A 16,285-nucleotide genomic window follows, 5' to 3' on the forward strand; every position below is an offset into this window, starting at 1 on the left:
CATTTTTCCTCAAAAAATGTGAGTACTCTTTGTGAGTAAAGCACAGCACTTAACTTCCTTTTTAGCCCTTTAAAATTTGATCAGTTATATTCACAACAAAAACATACAAGCAGTAGAAGCAATGCAATGACAAAGAAAGGACAGTAGAGCTCCTGTTTGATCAGAATGATTTCTTTTGGTTTAGTAAAGTAATATTTAAACAAACAAGGCAAAGCTCCTGCTATGTGGAATTAGGAGAAACATGGTCAGCAGAACAAGACCTACGTCTCAGCAAGACTGTACCATCAAGAAAACTGATCCAACCACCCCCAGACACCTCCCTGCTCCAACTTTTGGGCAATACAGAGTTTCTGTTTGTCCAGTTTCTGTTTGTGCACAAATTCATCATAATCCTGTATCAAATGATTCCTCTCTGCCAGGTTGGGGTTAGAAATTTCCAAACTTTGACACTGAAGAAGCAGGAACTCCCTTCTTAACCATTCTCCATCTTCTGGTATAAAGCTCTATCTACAGCTCAAGATTTACTATCAAATAATCAAGCCTATAGAATTTTTTAGAGATCCTATAAGAACAGTGTGAAAGCCTAAGTGTATACTGTGTGATTAAATATACATCCAAAAGAATCACCTTTAAAAGGATAACACTGACACGGTATCTGTGATGCTCTCTTTAAAATGTGCAGACTTCCACACAATGGGGAATAAAGGTAGATTAATCTTACTCCAGATTTAAACATATAACCAATTGACTAAATTAATATTTAAAAAAATAAGTAGTTGGCATTATTCTTTGAATAATCCTTGTTCAGTTAACATGAGGGTATACATTTTAATGAAAAACTAATTATACTGTAGCATAAAGCATAATTAATTCCGGACTTTTTTTGTGTGTGTAAATACCTAGTACAGATGCTGAATTCCATTTTTCTACTGGCTTTATTCATCTTCCATAAATCAGTATATCCACTATAATGGCTTGTAACAGCTCCACAGAGTTTAGAAAAGCATTAGCTGTTAATCTAGCTAGGATGTCATCATTTGTATGATGGTACTTTAACATTATGAGTTGTGAAACAAGAGTTACAGCATGGTTCTATGCTTTGAAAAGGAGCATCTATATAACAGGTGGACTATTAAAAAATAATTATTTAACTGTAGTTAGAAAATTATTTAAACTTATCTAGCAATCTTGAAAATATATTTATTTAGCAAAGTTCAAATCTGAGTGTATGTAATCAACTTGTAAAATGAATTAATCTAAGTAGTGACAGACAGCCAGTTTCCACTATAATTATGCTTTAGAGATATGGTACAGTGAACTTTTACCCCAGGATTAGAATTGCTGTGCAAGCATATAATTCAGCTTCACAAACTCCAAACATCTTCACTGAGAAGTGTTTCTAGGGTATTTGCTGAGCTTATGCAAGACTCATTTAAATTCAAACAGAAACACTATAAAGATGAAATGAATCCCAGGTGCTCTCACACTCCAGAAATAGATGCTTTAAGACATGAACAAAGAGAATTAGTGTTAGCAAATGTACAGGAATCCTCTTTTCCCCTGGATTCCTCTTATTTGAGTGCATATTTTGATATATATTGCTAGAGTATTTCTTTACTTAATTATATATAACATGATATTTAAAACTTTTAAACAAACTTGTGAAAGGAAGCTTGTTACAAAATCTGACTGTTGGCAGGCACTGTTACCTTCCAAATCCACAATATGCCAAAAAGCCCCGGGCATCTAAAACTTCTCTGTCTTCTGAGGGCATATAAAATAGCTAAAAAAACATAAGCTCTTTCCTTCTCTTTCATTTTAACTGATGAGGGAAATTTTGCCAGTGTCCTTGGAATAATAACTACTCACTGCCCAGGGAACTGGGTGCCTGCAATAGTCCTCACTGGTTAAGACTATTTATGAAGTGACTACAACTAGAGGGCTATGTAGGATGACTCTTGAAACTCCCTTCTGAAAAACTTCTAGAAATACATCATTATTCAGGAGAAATAACAGTCCCTGAGAAATGAGAATGGGATCTATTACTTGTCACCAAGCTGTGCTCCATGACTTGTTCTAAGGGTTCTTCAGCACTAGTCTTCTGTCCTTTCTTTCTCCACTGCCAACTTAAATTTGGAAATTCCTGAAATACTGTTTGTTGGCTGTGATCAAACAAGAGTATTTTCTCATGTGAGTCACAGGGAATTTAAGTGTTCTCTGAGCATTCACCAGATTTCCAGGTAATTTCTAAAACATCTTTTCCCCCATCTGCCAAAAAAAAAGCCTCTCCAGCAGGTATAACAAATATATTTTCTGTCATCAATGACAAAGTCTTTTAAAATGGCCTTACTGTGTCTCAAGCTACCTGCTTTAAAGGACTGATCTGTTGTAGTAACACAGGTGCAACAATATTCTGTATTTCAATAAGGAGAGTGCAGGAGGTTGCTCAAAAATTCATCATTCAAAAAAAAAACAAAAGAGGGAAACAAAAAGATCTGCAATAACTGAAAGGAACAGCAGAGAAATTGTCTTTCAGACTGCCTGAGGCTGAAAGGAAGGCTAGTTATTACAGATAAAGTATACACTATATAAAAATAAGCAGGTAAAAATTATATTATAACAAACCATAGAAAGAAAGAAAGAACCAGAGTACACCTAGTAAAGAAACCCAGCTGGAAATCTGTATTTTCCCAGCCATAAATGAGTGTTTAGGGGAAGTGAACAGACTCTAGTTGAATATAGCAAAACTATGGGTCACTCTGGGATGTATATAAAACTGGAGGGATACAGAAATAAATGAAAAATTTGTCCCAGTTTACACAAGGAGTTTGTGAGATGAATCACACAGTGTTTCTTACAAATTTCCTCATTAGGACCTGCCAGAGAACTTGATAAAAAGTTTACTGGAAAAGATAAGCTGAAATGGAAATCGTAACTTCATTAAGCATTTCTTTCTCATGAGGAGGAAAACCACCTTAGATAGTATGCCTTTCTTTAATAGAGGGAGAGTGGACATAAGTCAGTTTTAAAAAATTTCTATTCATTATCATATGTGGAAAAGTGGAATGCTGTGAAAATCCAGAGATTATAAATGGAAAAAAAAAATCCCTGTCCTTTTGTTTTCTATGAAATATCATTTTAAGGCTCCCCAGCGGAGTGGTGGGAAGGGCAGGAGTATGTTCACCAACACATCCCCAGTCAGCAGCCATCAGGGAGCTTTGCCAGACCTTGGAATTGCAGAGCAGCCTTCAAGGGGCCCTTCATGAACATGTCACTGGAAATCCATACTAACACTACCACAGCCATATTTCCAGAGGGTTCTAATTTACTACAGCACGAGAATTTCACAGTCACAAAAACAGCCTTCGAAGGGCTACCCAGGAAGAAAAATCTATAGTGGTTTGTAAATATATAGTATTTTGCAGTCCCCAAGTAATACTTTACTTTCACAGTGTCTGTTGTGCACCTGCCACGCATCCTGTCGGCTCCATTTTTAGCTGTCATGCATTCCCTCCATAAAGGTTTTCCCTCACACAAGTGAACACTCAGGGAAAAAAAAAAAGCTGAGCTATAACAATCATGTCACTGGTCCTACTGTTTACCGTTATCTTCAAGGTTTTAGGGTTGATTTACATTGCGTTCCTCCCTATTTGACTTTAATTGTCTGCTTCAAGTTGTCAGGACATAACTATATCTTAGATTTGCATTGCATTAGGGGATCTTCTCCTTTCTCTATTGATCTTGTCTTATGGAGTAATTTAACTCAATTCTAATTTTCTTTTGCACGCGGGGTGCTCTCCAGCCAAGGAAGTGAGTTATGTGTATTCAAGTGGTGCATCTTATGAATCTTGTTAAGCTTTACCGCCTTCCAGCCCGCACTGATGGAATATTTAATCACAGGAATGAGTTGGCAGCTATGATGTACAATACGGCTCAGCCTTGCGGCGTGTGTCTTCTCCGGCAATTGAGGAACGGGGGAATTTGCCATCCATCAGTGCCATCCTGACAGCTTTGTATAACCTTCTGTTTTTCACTTATTTATGAAGATTAAAGGTACTTTAAATCAACAGTTTCTCTGCAAATGTATCATCTTTATTTCAGAAGTGGCCAAATCTTTCATCGTTTATTAAGGAGCAAAAGGAACTTCTTGCACCGACTGTGAAAAAGTTGGTGCGATTTTATCCTGACAGTGTTGGAGACAATAACTAAACCAAATAACTAGAACTTTCACTGCATTAAAAATCACATTTCTAATTCTATCATCTTCAAAAGTGCAATTGCTTCTTCTCTAACAAAGGTGGGGGGGGAACCCAAAAGTAAAGATACGTTGCAGTGTTCTATTCCAATGGCAGTGCTCTTTTACTGTTTCATTTTCTAACAACTTTGGGGCATCTAAAAATCTCCTAAATCTGTTTAAGAGATTTGGACTAAACTGTTTAAAAGAAAGTTTAAATGTCTGAGAAAACGTCATCTTTGAGTCAATACAAAAAATATGCATTTGACACGCATTAAAAAAAAAAAAAAACAACAAAACCCAAACATAAAACTGTCTGCATGCATAAACAGAAAAAAAAGCAACCCTGAAATAAATGAAGCATCTTGATAGAACTTTCTGCATAGGTGTGGTAAAGCGCATGCCATAATTCATAAAATTAAATTAATACTCTTCTAATGGTAATTAAAGATTCTCATTAAGAAGGGCAAACACCTCCCTAGTGTTGGCAATAAAAATGCACTTGGGACTTTAGGAGGTTATACAAAAAAATCAATAACCTGCCATTTTATAATTAAAAGACAAAATAAATGTTAGGGAAAAGTCCAGTAAATTAGGAAAATTACCTTCAGGAGAGATTGAAAATATTGATTTTAATTTACAAACTATGTGAACTCTTCATGCCCTACTTCATGAGACAATTATAAGTCAGATTGTTAATTCTGCATACGTATTAGAAAATTGATTACTGTACTATGGGAATATTATTATATTTGTCATTAACACAAAGTCATTTATATAAAATGACTAATAACTCTGACTTTCTAATTTATGCAGGTTCAGGGTTGGTTCACTAACTGCTCAAACGAGATCAATGTTAAATTCCTGTTTTCAACTTAGACATTCATCAGGGAGGGAAATAAATTCTGCCTACACTAAATATTGCAATCCCATGAATGCCAGGTTAGTATTTTTATTATACTTTGCCACTTTTATCCTAATTGGAACATTTTTATCTATTTCAGTAGAGGCACTGGATGTATTACAGGTAGCTTTTTTTCAACAATAAATATCTGTTTGTAACAATGACCTTTTCAACAATTTTTATCTCTCCAAGTCCCTCAAAGTAACAAAAGTTTTCAGCTTTGTCTAGTGGAGACTCAAATACCTCCATGAGTGGAAATTCCCCAGCTTTTGTGGGCAACCTCTTCCCAAGCTTAACTACCATCCCCGAAAAATGCTTTCCTGATTTCCTCTGAAATCAACTGGGTTTTGGAGTACAACTAAGTTTATTTTCAGTCTTGTTGCTAAAGCACATTTAGAAACTGATGCTTGCCATGACTGAATTCCAGCAGAAAAAGACTGGATCTCTCTAACTCCAAATTGCAACCAGGATCAGAATTCAGTCTCACTGAAGACTCAAGTGATAATAGAGATTTAAAATACAAAAATATGAAACTGAAAAATTAAATATAAAATTTAAAAGAAATATGTTCAAAAAACCATCATGAACACAAATGGTCCATAGCTGTGTGTGTCTACCTGCATATCTATAGAAACCAAAGATTTTTATAGGTAAGATTTTTTGCTGTTGTTGCTTACTAGGCTTAAATAATTCCTGGAGGAAAGTGACAATACTGAAATATAAAATAAAATATAAATAAAATAAAATCTCATGTGGGACTGGGATATTGCAATACATTTCATGTTATACTATCTACTTTCCAATAAAAAGCTATTCATATATCTTGTATATAAAGTTTAGTATGCCCAAGTAACTTAAAATCCTGCATCACAAATCTGTAAATAACTTGCACGTAATGTGAAATCACACAAAGAAATCAAACCTCACACCAAACACATATTCTGTACTTTTGTATATTTTAAAGAATACTAAAATAAAATATGGCATGGACAACTATAGCACAATCCTTACCTGCATAGAACTCTGGACTATAAACTGCACCAACAACTGGATTTAATTTCCAGCCTGCAGCAAACATAAAAACACAATGGCATTAATATTGCAATTGGTGATAATAATAATAATAATAATAATAATCATTGTATAGAAATAAACAGATAAAAAGGCTTCAAGAAAGGTCATTTGAATGAAACTTTTATAGGCATCTTTGATTACTGATCTTTAATATCAGACTGTTGTATGGAAATAAGTCATGAAACAAGGCATTCTCCAGACATGGCACTGGGGTGGATGACCAGGTGAACTACCTTGGCTGAAATGCACAGTTGCCATGGACTTAATCCTGAAGCTGTGGAATGAAGTCAGCACTAGTTCAGGTATCCCTGTACCCTGTAGTACCAGAGCACATCAGTTCTTAGTCCAGAGAGGCCAGGACAGTCCATTCACCAGACACAAAAATTCTGACAAGCATTTGTTAGTGGGGGTTACAGGCAACCAAATAATCAGAGCACTTTGATTCCACTCTGGGAAAAATGAAAGCACAGACACAGTGTGGAAATGCCTGTTGTGACATGAAGAAGATGTGAGACCCAGCCAAATGCCAGGGACTTTGTCCATCTGCATTTGTGAACCCGACTGTCTGCGCTGGAACAGGACAATTGCAGACACACACGGTGCTGGGATGAGACTGGGAATGCTTCAGTCACAGCCTGCACAGCTCTAAGGGGCACAAATGCAGCCACTGCCTTTGTCTTAAACAATCACCCTTCTGCCACTGCTACCACAGAACCAAAGCACAGACCCAGGAGATCTGGACTGTGTGTCCTGGCCAAACTCCAAATACTCCAAACTCCAAACTGCCATGCCCTCACACCTGATGTGGCACTTCCAGCTGAGCCTGGAGTGCCCAGGCTGGCTGCACGAGCAGGGGCTGTGTGCAAAGCAGGTGTGATGTTAAAGACAACCATGCTGGAGGGGCTGGAGGGGCAGGGGCAAGAGAACAGCCAAAGAAAACACTGGAAAACTCGTTAGTGTTCTGAGCTGTGGTAAAGTGCCAATCATTGTGTTTTGCTCAGCCACAGGTAGATCCACTCCCAGCTAACTGCAAACTCCACAGAACATCCCCCCACCCACACTCTTTCTTTTTTTTTCTTAAGTGAACAATTATTTTGAACTACTGGGGCTGAAAAATTAGGGGTTTCCTAGAGCACACTCAAATCAGAGGAGTGGGAAGCACCTTTTGTAAATGGGAATAAAGAAAAAAAAAATTGAGAGAAAGCATCTTGCAAACTCCAGAGCTATGGTACTTAAAATAGGACTTATAACTGCTGCTGGAATGAAAATACAATCAAGACAGTGACAACAAGGCTTTTTCAAAATCACAAAAGCCAAGATTAGAAGAATTTAAATGCACAATAGGTTTATTTCTGCCTTGGCCATATCATGCAGTGCAAAAGGACAGTGAAAAAAAATCATAAAAACCCAAGGCATTATAGGACCGAAAAGGTGTAATGCAAAATGTCAGTAACAACACAAAAGAAAACTATTTCTACCCTTTTCAGGGCACTGCTGTCTCTATCTGATGCACAGTCACTACTTGTCAGTAACTAACTGTTCAGTAACAGGGGAGGGGTGGTTTTGAAAGGCAACTCATGGCTAAGTTCAGAGCAAGGAGCAGCACTGCATGACATCTGCTCTGCAGAAGTGACTGCAGGTGCTCTGTGCACCTAAAAGACACTTACAGAAGCTGAAAAATGCCCAGCCTAGAAGGGTTAAAGTGTCTTGCCTCCTGAGAATACCACAGGGTTTTTTCCCGACCCTTCAATTTTACATACTACGGGATTATATTTAGGGACATCGTGGTATAACATGTCTCTTAGCCAAATTTGGTTTGATAGAAAACCATTCAAATTTTGAGACTTTCAGTAAAATATCGTTCAAATTTGAGACTTTCTAACTTTTTATAGCTTAGGGAATAGACAATATTTCAAATTCAGTACTTCCTCAGAAGACCACTGATCAACACAACCCAAAATGAAAGATTGGACAGAATTCTAGATCTGTCAGCTTTTGCTGTCAAAGCAGCTGACAGACATCTCTCAGCTTCTAAGTTACACTAACAGTGCCACAATTTGTCTGAGAGGATGAAAAAAAAAATCTTGGAAGAGGCAGATTGTTCTTCACAGCTGAAAGGCACTCTCATATTTCAGCTCCTTACCACTCTCCCAGTGACGGCTGTCTCATCTAACTTTTTGAAGCCTATGGAGGAAATACTTCATTCATCGTGAAAATAACAGTAATTAAACTTAACTTTATCTTGTCAGCCAACAATGTGCTGGCCCATAGCTGTGTGGGTTAATCAAGTGTGATGGGAGTTGATGTATCTGAGCGAGCAGCTGCCAAGTAACCCGACTGCAGCAGCTGGAGGAGGCAAATTCTCGGCTGTGGGTGTAATTTTGTGCATTTTTCTTACTGTCACAATATTAATCTCCTCCTCGAGTTGAGACTGTAAAAGCTTAAAACTTAAAAACCAGCCAAGGAAAGAAAAACCCCTCTGCTTGATCCAGGCTCCCACCCCGTGGAGTTATCCAAAGAAACCTGCAACACCTTTTGCTTCCCTCCTGTTTGCTTGCAGAGGTGTAAGGGAGGGAATTTAACTGTGCTAATACTTGCTAGTTGTGATTTTGAACCTAAATTAAGGCAAGAAAAGGCTCAAATTCAAGGCACCACAAGTATAAACTTTACAACATATTTATCCTTTTACTGATCCCTGTTTCATGCCCCCCATTTATTGCTGCAGTTCTCTGAATCTACTTGCCCATAATTCTCCATGCCCTACAACACTTGGCTGAGCATCCTGAATTGCAATATGGGCATCAGAAGAAAGTACAACTGTGAACAGGATAGGCTGGAACATCTAAAAATGCCTCAAATATTTTTGCCAACGAGTAGAACTCCTGACACTGAATTTCTTTGCAAAGAAAAGGTAGCTCTGTCTCCAAAGCATGAGGTGAGCCATCAAAATCATTCTGTCTGATGACAAACTCGCAAAGAAAAGCTCTCATAGCAACTGAGCATTTATTAACTGCTCATTTGGGGCAGTCAAAAGTCAGTGGAAAGCGTACTTATTTCAAAGATCATTTAGACACAAAAGCAAACAACTTATTTGAATGAAGCTGCACACATTAAAAAAAGAAAAAAAAAAAGTCTAGGTTTTTGTGTGTCGAAATCTACTGACTTCCACAATCCTATTAACAACATGAGCCTTGTTACTGAACAACCAGCAGCGCTCAGGAATGAGAGACAAAACAGTGTGTATCTTGTTTTTAAATGAAAATAAATATCAGTGCCTGATGTTTTCATATAATACAACATGTGCCCCAACTACTTTTTGAATACCTGCCAACAACACGTCAGTCACAACATACTCTTTGAAAAATAAAGTCAGGCATTAAAAAATAAGTGGTTCTGAAGCGACAGGCATGTTGCAAACAAAATTGTTTCGGGCTACCTGCATCAGAAATCTTGCAAATGTTAACGTGCTGGTAGAAAAACTAGCCTTATATTTTATTTAAAAGATGAGACCTTTACTTTAGACAACAATAATCTTTAATAATCAGCTCTAGCACTGGTTAATTCCTGACACAATGATAAAGAACTAGAATCATTCCGTGCCAGGATGACTGATAACACAGTCACTGATGAAACTAAATGAAGCACCTTGCATGTCTACACTTCATTCCCTGTTGCTTGTGATGATTATGCAAGGGGAACGTGATTGTCCTTGTGTGTTTACTTTAGGAGACCTCAGATATTAAAAAAAGTAACAGAAAAAGCATTGCAACCAGAGTTTTTCTTGGTAGATACCCTTCAAATGGTGTGCAAAAGAACACTCTGCACGCAACACCTTGGTTGTATGGATTCACAAAGATAAAAGCTAATTTTCAGGCACTGAACAGGATATTTCATACATTTGGTGAGATCTAGATGAGATGGAACAGGATGGAAAATGACAAACAAAACACTTCCAGTGGAAAACACTTCATAGCAGATTTTGGCTGTCCTGGTTTTGGATATCACTAAATGATAATGTATGGCCTAAGTAATCCTGCAGTGCAGGGCACAGACATGAACCTCCTCTAAAACGAGATTCCTAAAAAATCTCACTTCTCTCGTTGCCAGCATTCCCTTCCTTCAGCACTGGGTGTGCTGATATGTAACGTGTTATTTGCTAATGAATAGTTTTGTAGCCTTAGGATACTATGAATACAAAATATGCATCATCCTTTGTAGAAAAAATACTTTTATCATTACAAGAGAGCAGACAGAGTTCATGGTCTCATATGCATATGTATAATGCTCTGTATTGCAACAAAATCTTGTTATGTGATCCTGTCAAGCCTTGTGTCTCTTTCACTAAATTCACTAAGATGCTTTAAAACCAGTAAAAACCAAGGAGATTTCCCCACTTGCATCATTTACCAAGTTTCACATTTACATATAAAATGAGGAAGAAAACAGCTTCTGAGAAATCATAAGGAATTTCAGACCCTTCTTCTCCAGATCGTTTTAACTAGCTCAATTACCACATGTCAAATAAAAATCTTCACTTTATTTTATTTTCATTGTGCTGAGAAAAAATGATAAGCCTTTCATTAAAAAATAAAGCCACTGTTTGCCCTGGGTTTTAGTAAAACCTCACTAATGAGACATCAAATACAGAAAATATGATCCATTATATTTCAAAATGGAAAAGAATCTAATCTACCTCTGGAAACCTTAATGTGCAGATTTCATCTGCTTTCTACTGGATGGGAAAAACTGCATTAAATTGAAACACAAATAATGACAACTACACAGTCTAGGGAAACTGAAAAGTAATTGCCATTAATTTCAGTTCATGTGGCATTGTTTGACATGGCTGAGTTAGGAACTTGTTTGAATTTCCTGAACTAGTAAATGAAAACTCAAGCAAGTGATCAAACACCCCCAAAGGAAACATTTAAAAAGTTATTGTTTCTGGAGCCCTCAAATATCTGTGGATTATTTTTCTATCATTAATATACAATATTACATCAACCTAGGTCAGTATTAGACTGAACTTTATTTTTAGGTGGCTTGGAATTTTGATTTTTCCATGGGGGAAAAAAAAAACACCTCAAAATGCTGGAAGCAGAACCCAATAATAGTTTGCTCTGTTCTTCCAACAAATTATGATAGGAAGACACAGAAAGTTGTCCTTGACTAGATCCCTGTCTTGGTGCTAAAAGGTATCTCATGCCTGACAGAGACATTCTTCTTGCTGCTCTGCCCACCTCCCTCACCCAAACCAGACCCAATCATTCACTGCAATATTACCACTGCACAAAGGCAGAAGAGAGGAAAGCTTTCCTGGCAGGTCTCTTTTCCTCTACAAAAGCCTCTGGGGTTGGATTCCAGTCAGGCAATGGGATGCATGCTACGCCCACATGGGTGTGAATGAGCTGGGATGGATTTTATGGAATTTCTGCCCAGCCAGGTCATGATTTGGGGCACTGGGCAAAACCTGAGCCCCGGGAAATGCAGGTGGTGACACCTCATGAGTTCAGCAGAGTGAGGTTTGACATGCAGGGGCGTTCAAACCCAGCTCTGGGGTTTCATGCACTTACCATTCGTGTAAGGGTTGACCGTCTTTTTATTTGTCATTACACGTGCTGTTGCATTATTTACCTAAGCACATAGAACACTGGATTAGAAAGGGTTACAGGGAGGGCCCGTGTCACTATTAAATGCATGCATTATTACTGCTATTAGTCATGTAAAAATAAAATGCAATTTAATTTATAGAAGGCAACAGGTGCATAACAAAATCATACTATTTATAATTACATTTACTTTCATAACCATTTTAACTTACAAATCATTTCAATAAAGCAACATCATATCATTTAAACTTTAATAAAAAGACATTAAAAGCAAATTAAAAGGTATTGCATAATTTAAGACTTAAGAGCATGCTTGTATTCCATGATAACACTGATACAATAAATACTCAAAACAGAAAAAAAAGAAAAAGATTATATGAAGGAACATGCAGTGGAGTAGAAAGGAAAGAGACAAGGTACAAGGAAACAAAGAAAATGTCAAAAAAGGGACAAACGAATTTTAGCAGTGTGCAACATAACCCTTCAGAAGAGAAGTACCATTGGAAAAGCAACATCTAGCATTCAACACTTGGAACAAGAGCCTTTTTCATTGCAAGAATTAACAAAATCATTCAAGCTTTAAAATCACAGCTAACAAAAGGATAAAAAGAGGGTGCATTATTTAACACAATATGGAGTTAACAATCTGAGTAAGATGTGCACGAAGTCATATCCTCAATCCAATCAGTGCCTCCCAGGCTTGCTTAAAACGTACACTCAATTACAGGCGTACCAATATAGAAAAAAATGTAGCATCAAGAAAACTTAATACAACAAGTCAAAAAAATCCACGTGGTATATCAGCGCTAAATACGTGAAACGGCAGATGGACTTCTCCACTTACCATTCAGCACCATCGCCAGCATGGGTATGTATACAGTTACCATGGTTACTGAGAGTTTGGTGAGGGCCCTAAGCGCTACCGTCGAAGGGGGGAAAATGAAAAGGCAAAATATGCAACATCTTACTCAAAAGACGACAGCATTTTCAATTGGTAATTTTTTTTTTCTTTTTTTTTTTCTTTTTTTTTTTTTTTTTTTTTTTTTTTTTTTAAAGTTCTAACAGATACGACTGAGGGCAGTGTTGAAGGGGATCCAGTGGGAGGAGAAAACGCATTGCTGCTGGTTTTTTTCAGAGATAGGGATGGCTCAGGCCACCCAAGCCACCTCATGGCTTCCATCAAATTAAATGTTTAAATTGGTCGCTCTCTAGCCTGGCTTTGTGGTTGCTTTTTTAATTTCTTTAATTTTTTTTTTTTTCCTCATGCATCTTTTGGATGCTTCTTTCCCAATCTGAATAGTTTTTGAAAGCCACTGTGGATCCCGCATCAACCCTGCAGCAAAAAAAAAAAAAAAAAAAAAAAAAAGGAAAAAAAGAAAGAAAAAAAGAGAAAGAAAACAAAGAAAAAGAAAAAAAAACAACCTTTTGTTTGTTTTTGTTTTGTCTGTCACACTTTTTTTTTTGTTGTTGTTCTCAATTTTTTTTTTAATTTTTTTTTTGTTGTTGTTGGCTGTTTTTTGGAATCTACTGCACCCATCGATTTACAAAACATCCAAAATAATAACTTCAAAATATTAAAGCTTTCATTTTTTTTTTAATTCTCTCATCCACCTTTCAGCAGTAATGATAACAACAATAATAATAATAATTACAAAAGAAATCATAATAAAAAACCCAAGTAAGGCCAGATTCTCTCTCTTTATATATAAATATATATATATAAACAATGGGAAGGGGGAAGGGGGAGCACACAGAAGACACCAATGATGCATCTGAAACAACAAATGAGAGTGAAGCAGACATTTATAAAAAAGATGAAAAGGAAAATATTTTGAACATGCACCTCGATTTTACGGCCCTCTACCACGGTGCCGTGTAATTTCTCCCTCGCCCTGTCCGCATCAGCACTATTTTCGAAAGTTACGAAACCAAATCCCTGCATGCAGGAGGGAGAAGGGGGGAAAACAACATGCACATTATTATTTCAGTCAACGACCACTTGTTTGCTTATGTTCTCTCTCTTTAATTTAATATTTTCTCGTCCTCGCTTCATTTCTGTAACATGCAAATTAGAAAAAATTATAATCGTATCGAGATGTGCAATAAATAAGCGACAAATGTGAACAAATTTTTTTTTTCCTGTCATCAGTTAGATAATACCCTCTGAGAAAGTCAAAGAATGATACCAAAAATACCTTTCTACATGTCACTACAGAGGAAAAATAAATCTAACAATAAGAAAATGAAATTAAAATAAATTACAGTGTCTCCACATAGAAAAAAATGAACTAATGAGAAAAGAAAATGAACCACATTTTAATGACATGCAGATATCTCAACGAAATAAAAAACATGTGCACAAAATTCAACACTGAATGTCAATATACTCTAAACATTGCCTACTTAATCATGCTGTTGTGATCATAAGAAACATTGTTCCCATGCAACACTAGGGTAACTTAAACTTTTGTCAAACTATACAGCCTTTACTTATTTTTTTATAAAAGAAAAAAAAAAGAGAAAAGAAAACCACCAACCAAACAAAAGTACTTTTAGAACAAAGTATAAACTTTCTCGTATTAACAGAGCAAAGAAAATCACATGATGTGAATAGAAAAAGAAATTCTGATAAAGGAAGAAAAATGCAAACGTTTTAAATAAGTTTAACTGCTTCATTTACTAGTTCTGCATATTACTTTCCACATATAAACATGCAACTTGTAAAACCCCGGAATCCCATGTTAGTGGGACAGCAGAACACCTGACAAATCTAAAATTCTGCTTATGACAAACGCTCTCCTTTATAATATTAAGCTAAAACAAACACTCCCAATCCTACTAACATTCCTTTTATGTGCTAAGTTAAATCAAACACTGTTTAAAATGGTAAATATTTTGGAAAAAAAAAATCAGACACCCAAGAACATTTTAGAAACATACACCAACCCTTTGAAGTAATTCTTGCATTAGCACTACAGTGCCTTTCTTTGCATGCCCCCCCCAAAGTTATCCAAACAAACACACTTCTGCATCCTCGATATTTCACAACCAGAACTGCCCATCTCCTGTCCCCTCACTCAGTTTTGTGATCAGTGTTCACCCACTTTCTTCAGCACTCCCTGTTATACACAGTGATTGATTAAAAAAAAAAAGGTACAAAAGAAAAAGGAAGGCATTTATACATTTATTCACACATTTTATACAAAGAGGAGACCAAATACCAAACTAAGGCAAAACTGACACCAAGCAGTGAGAAAAAACAATGGGTATGAATAAAACCAATTAATCAACGATCAACCAAAAAAGTTAAGTAACTATCAGGATCGTTATCTTTGTTATTTGGATTTATTTGGGTTATTTTACCTACTCCAAGAACTCATTTATTTATGCCTATTTATAATACAAACAGTGACATTTATGTACAGCAGCGCTTTCTGTTTCATTCTCTTCAAAGTAGCTTAAAAACATTGTCCTTCTTTTTTTCCCCTTCCAAACCCAGCCTGAAGCCCGAGCTGAGCACTGCTCTGTCAGCAGCTCCACTCCCAGCTGAAGCCACTCTCAGAACACCTGATTCCACACATTTTCTCCACACTACCCTCCTCAATTTTAGCACGAGGCCATGACCTCTCCTGTCACAAGACACTGAAGATGTAACTCTCTTTTGCCCAAAGCGCTGGGAGCATTGAAAGAAAGTAAATCCCTCTCCTCAGCACTAATCCCCACGGTTTAGATGCCAGCACAGGCTTTTCTTATACCTAAACCCACCCTCAACTTGAAACTTTTATTTCTTCTACAACTGCTTCCTCCCATCTTGTTAAAGAAAAAAAAAAAGCCCCCAATTTAAGATGCTGTTAAGAAAATTTCACTGGATCCACGGATCCAAGGGGCCCAACCATGCAATAGCACAAATTCCCCCAATTCTGCTTGTTCTCCCCTCTTCTCTTGGCTGAGCAATTGTCTCTCCTCAGAACTGCAAATATTTGGTGGGAGTTGTTCAGTCAAAATTTTCCATGAGTCTCCTTAGCTCACAACAGCACTACCTGCTAATTTTTGTTCAAACAACTAAAGGGAAAGATAAAAACCTAATTATACTAAAAAAATGTATACACAAGCCAAGATAAGACAGGAACTTCAAAGATTCTGAAAATAACACTCATTGTAATTTTTCCATTATGTTGTACTTATTCTCATAATCAACACCATTTAAATTAGGCTCTTATTATTTATGCAAATCTTTAACCTTACCTAGCTGACAGAGAAACTCAAGAAACTCAAGAACAGAACATAGATTCACTCATCACACATTCAAATATCTACATGAACACTTGAACATCAATTTTATATACAGCTGCCCTATTGCAGTGTACCATGTATTTTATCAACTGGTAATGTAAATAATTACATTTTACTTTTCAAATCTGTCAAGTGATTTAATAATAGCCAAGTTAGTAGGTGAGAAGGTTC

General features: G+C 36.7%; 1 protein-coding gene across 20 annotated transcripts in view; it reads right to left on the reverse strand.

The window, feature by feature from the left end:
* RBFOX1 (RNA binding fox-1 homolog 1) overlaps window positions 1–16,285 on the reverse strand; it is a 1,012,766-nt gene that overhangs the window by 73,959 nt on the left and 922,522 nt on the right. For all 20 annotated transcript variants that reach the window (XM_018067476.1, XM_018067484.1, XM_018067479.1 and 17 more), the window contains 3 exons: window positions 13,665–13,757; window positions 11,786–11,846; window positions 6,150–6,203 (listed from right to left, as the gene is read on the reverse strand). In XM_018067476.1, the coding sequence (XP_017922965.1) occupies window positions 6,150–6,203; window positions 11,786–11,846; window positions 13,665–13,757 (208 nt within the window). The remainder of the gene's footprint in view (window positions 1–6,149; window positions 6,204–11,785; window positions 11,847–13,664; window positions 13,758–16,285) is intronic.

The sequence above is a fragment of the Manacus vitellinus genome, unplaced genomic scaffold, assembly GCF_001715985.3.
Source record: "Manacus vitellinus isolate BGI_N305 unplaced genomic scaffold, ASM171598v3 scaffold_12_pilon, whole genome shotgun sequence".
In the NCBI taxonomy this organism is placed as follows: Eukaryota; Metazoa; Chordata; class Aves; order Passeriformes; family Pipridae; genus Manacus; species Manacus vitellinus.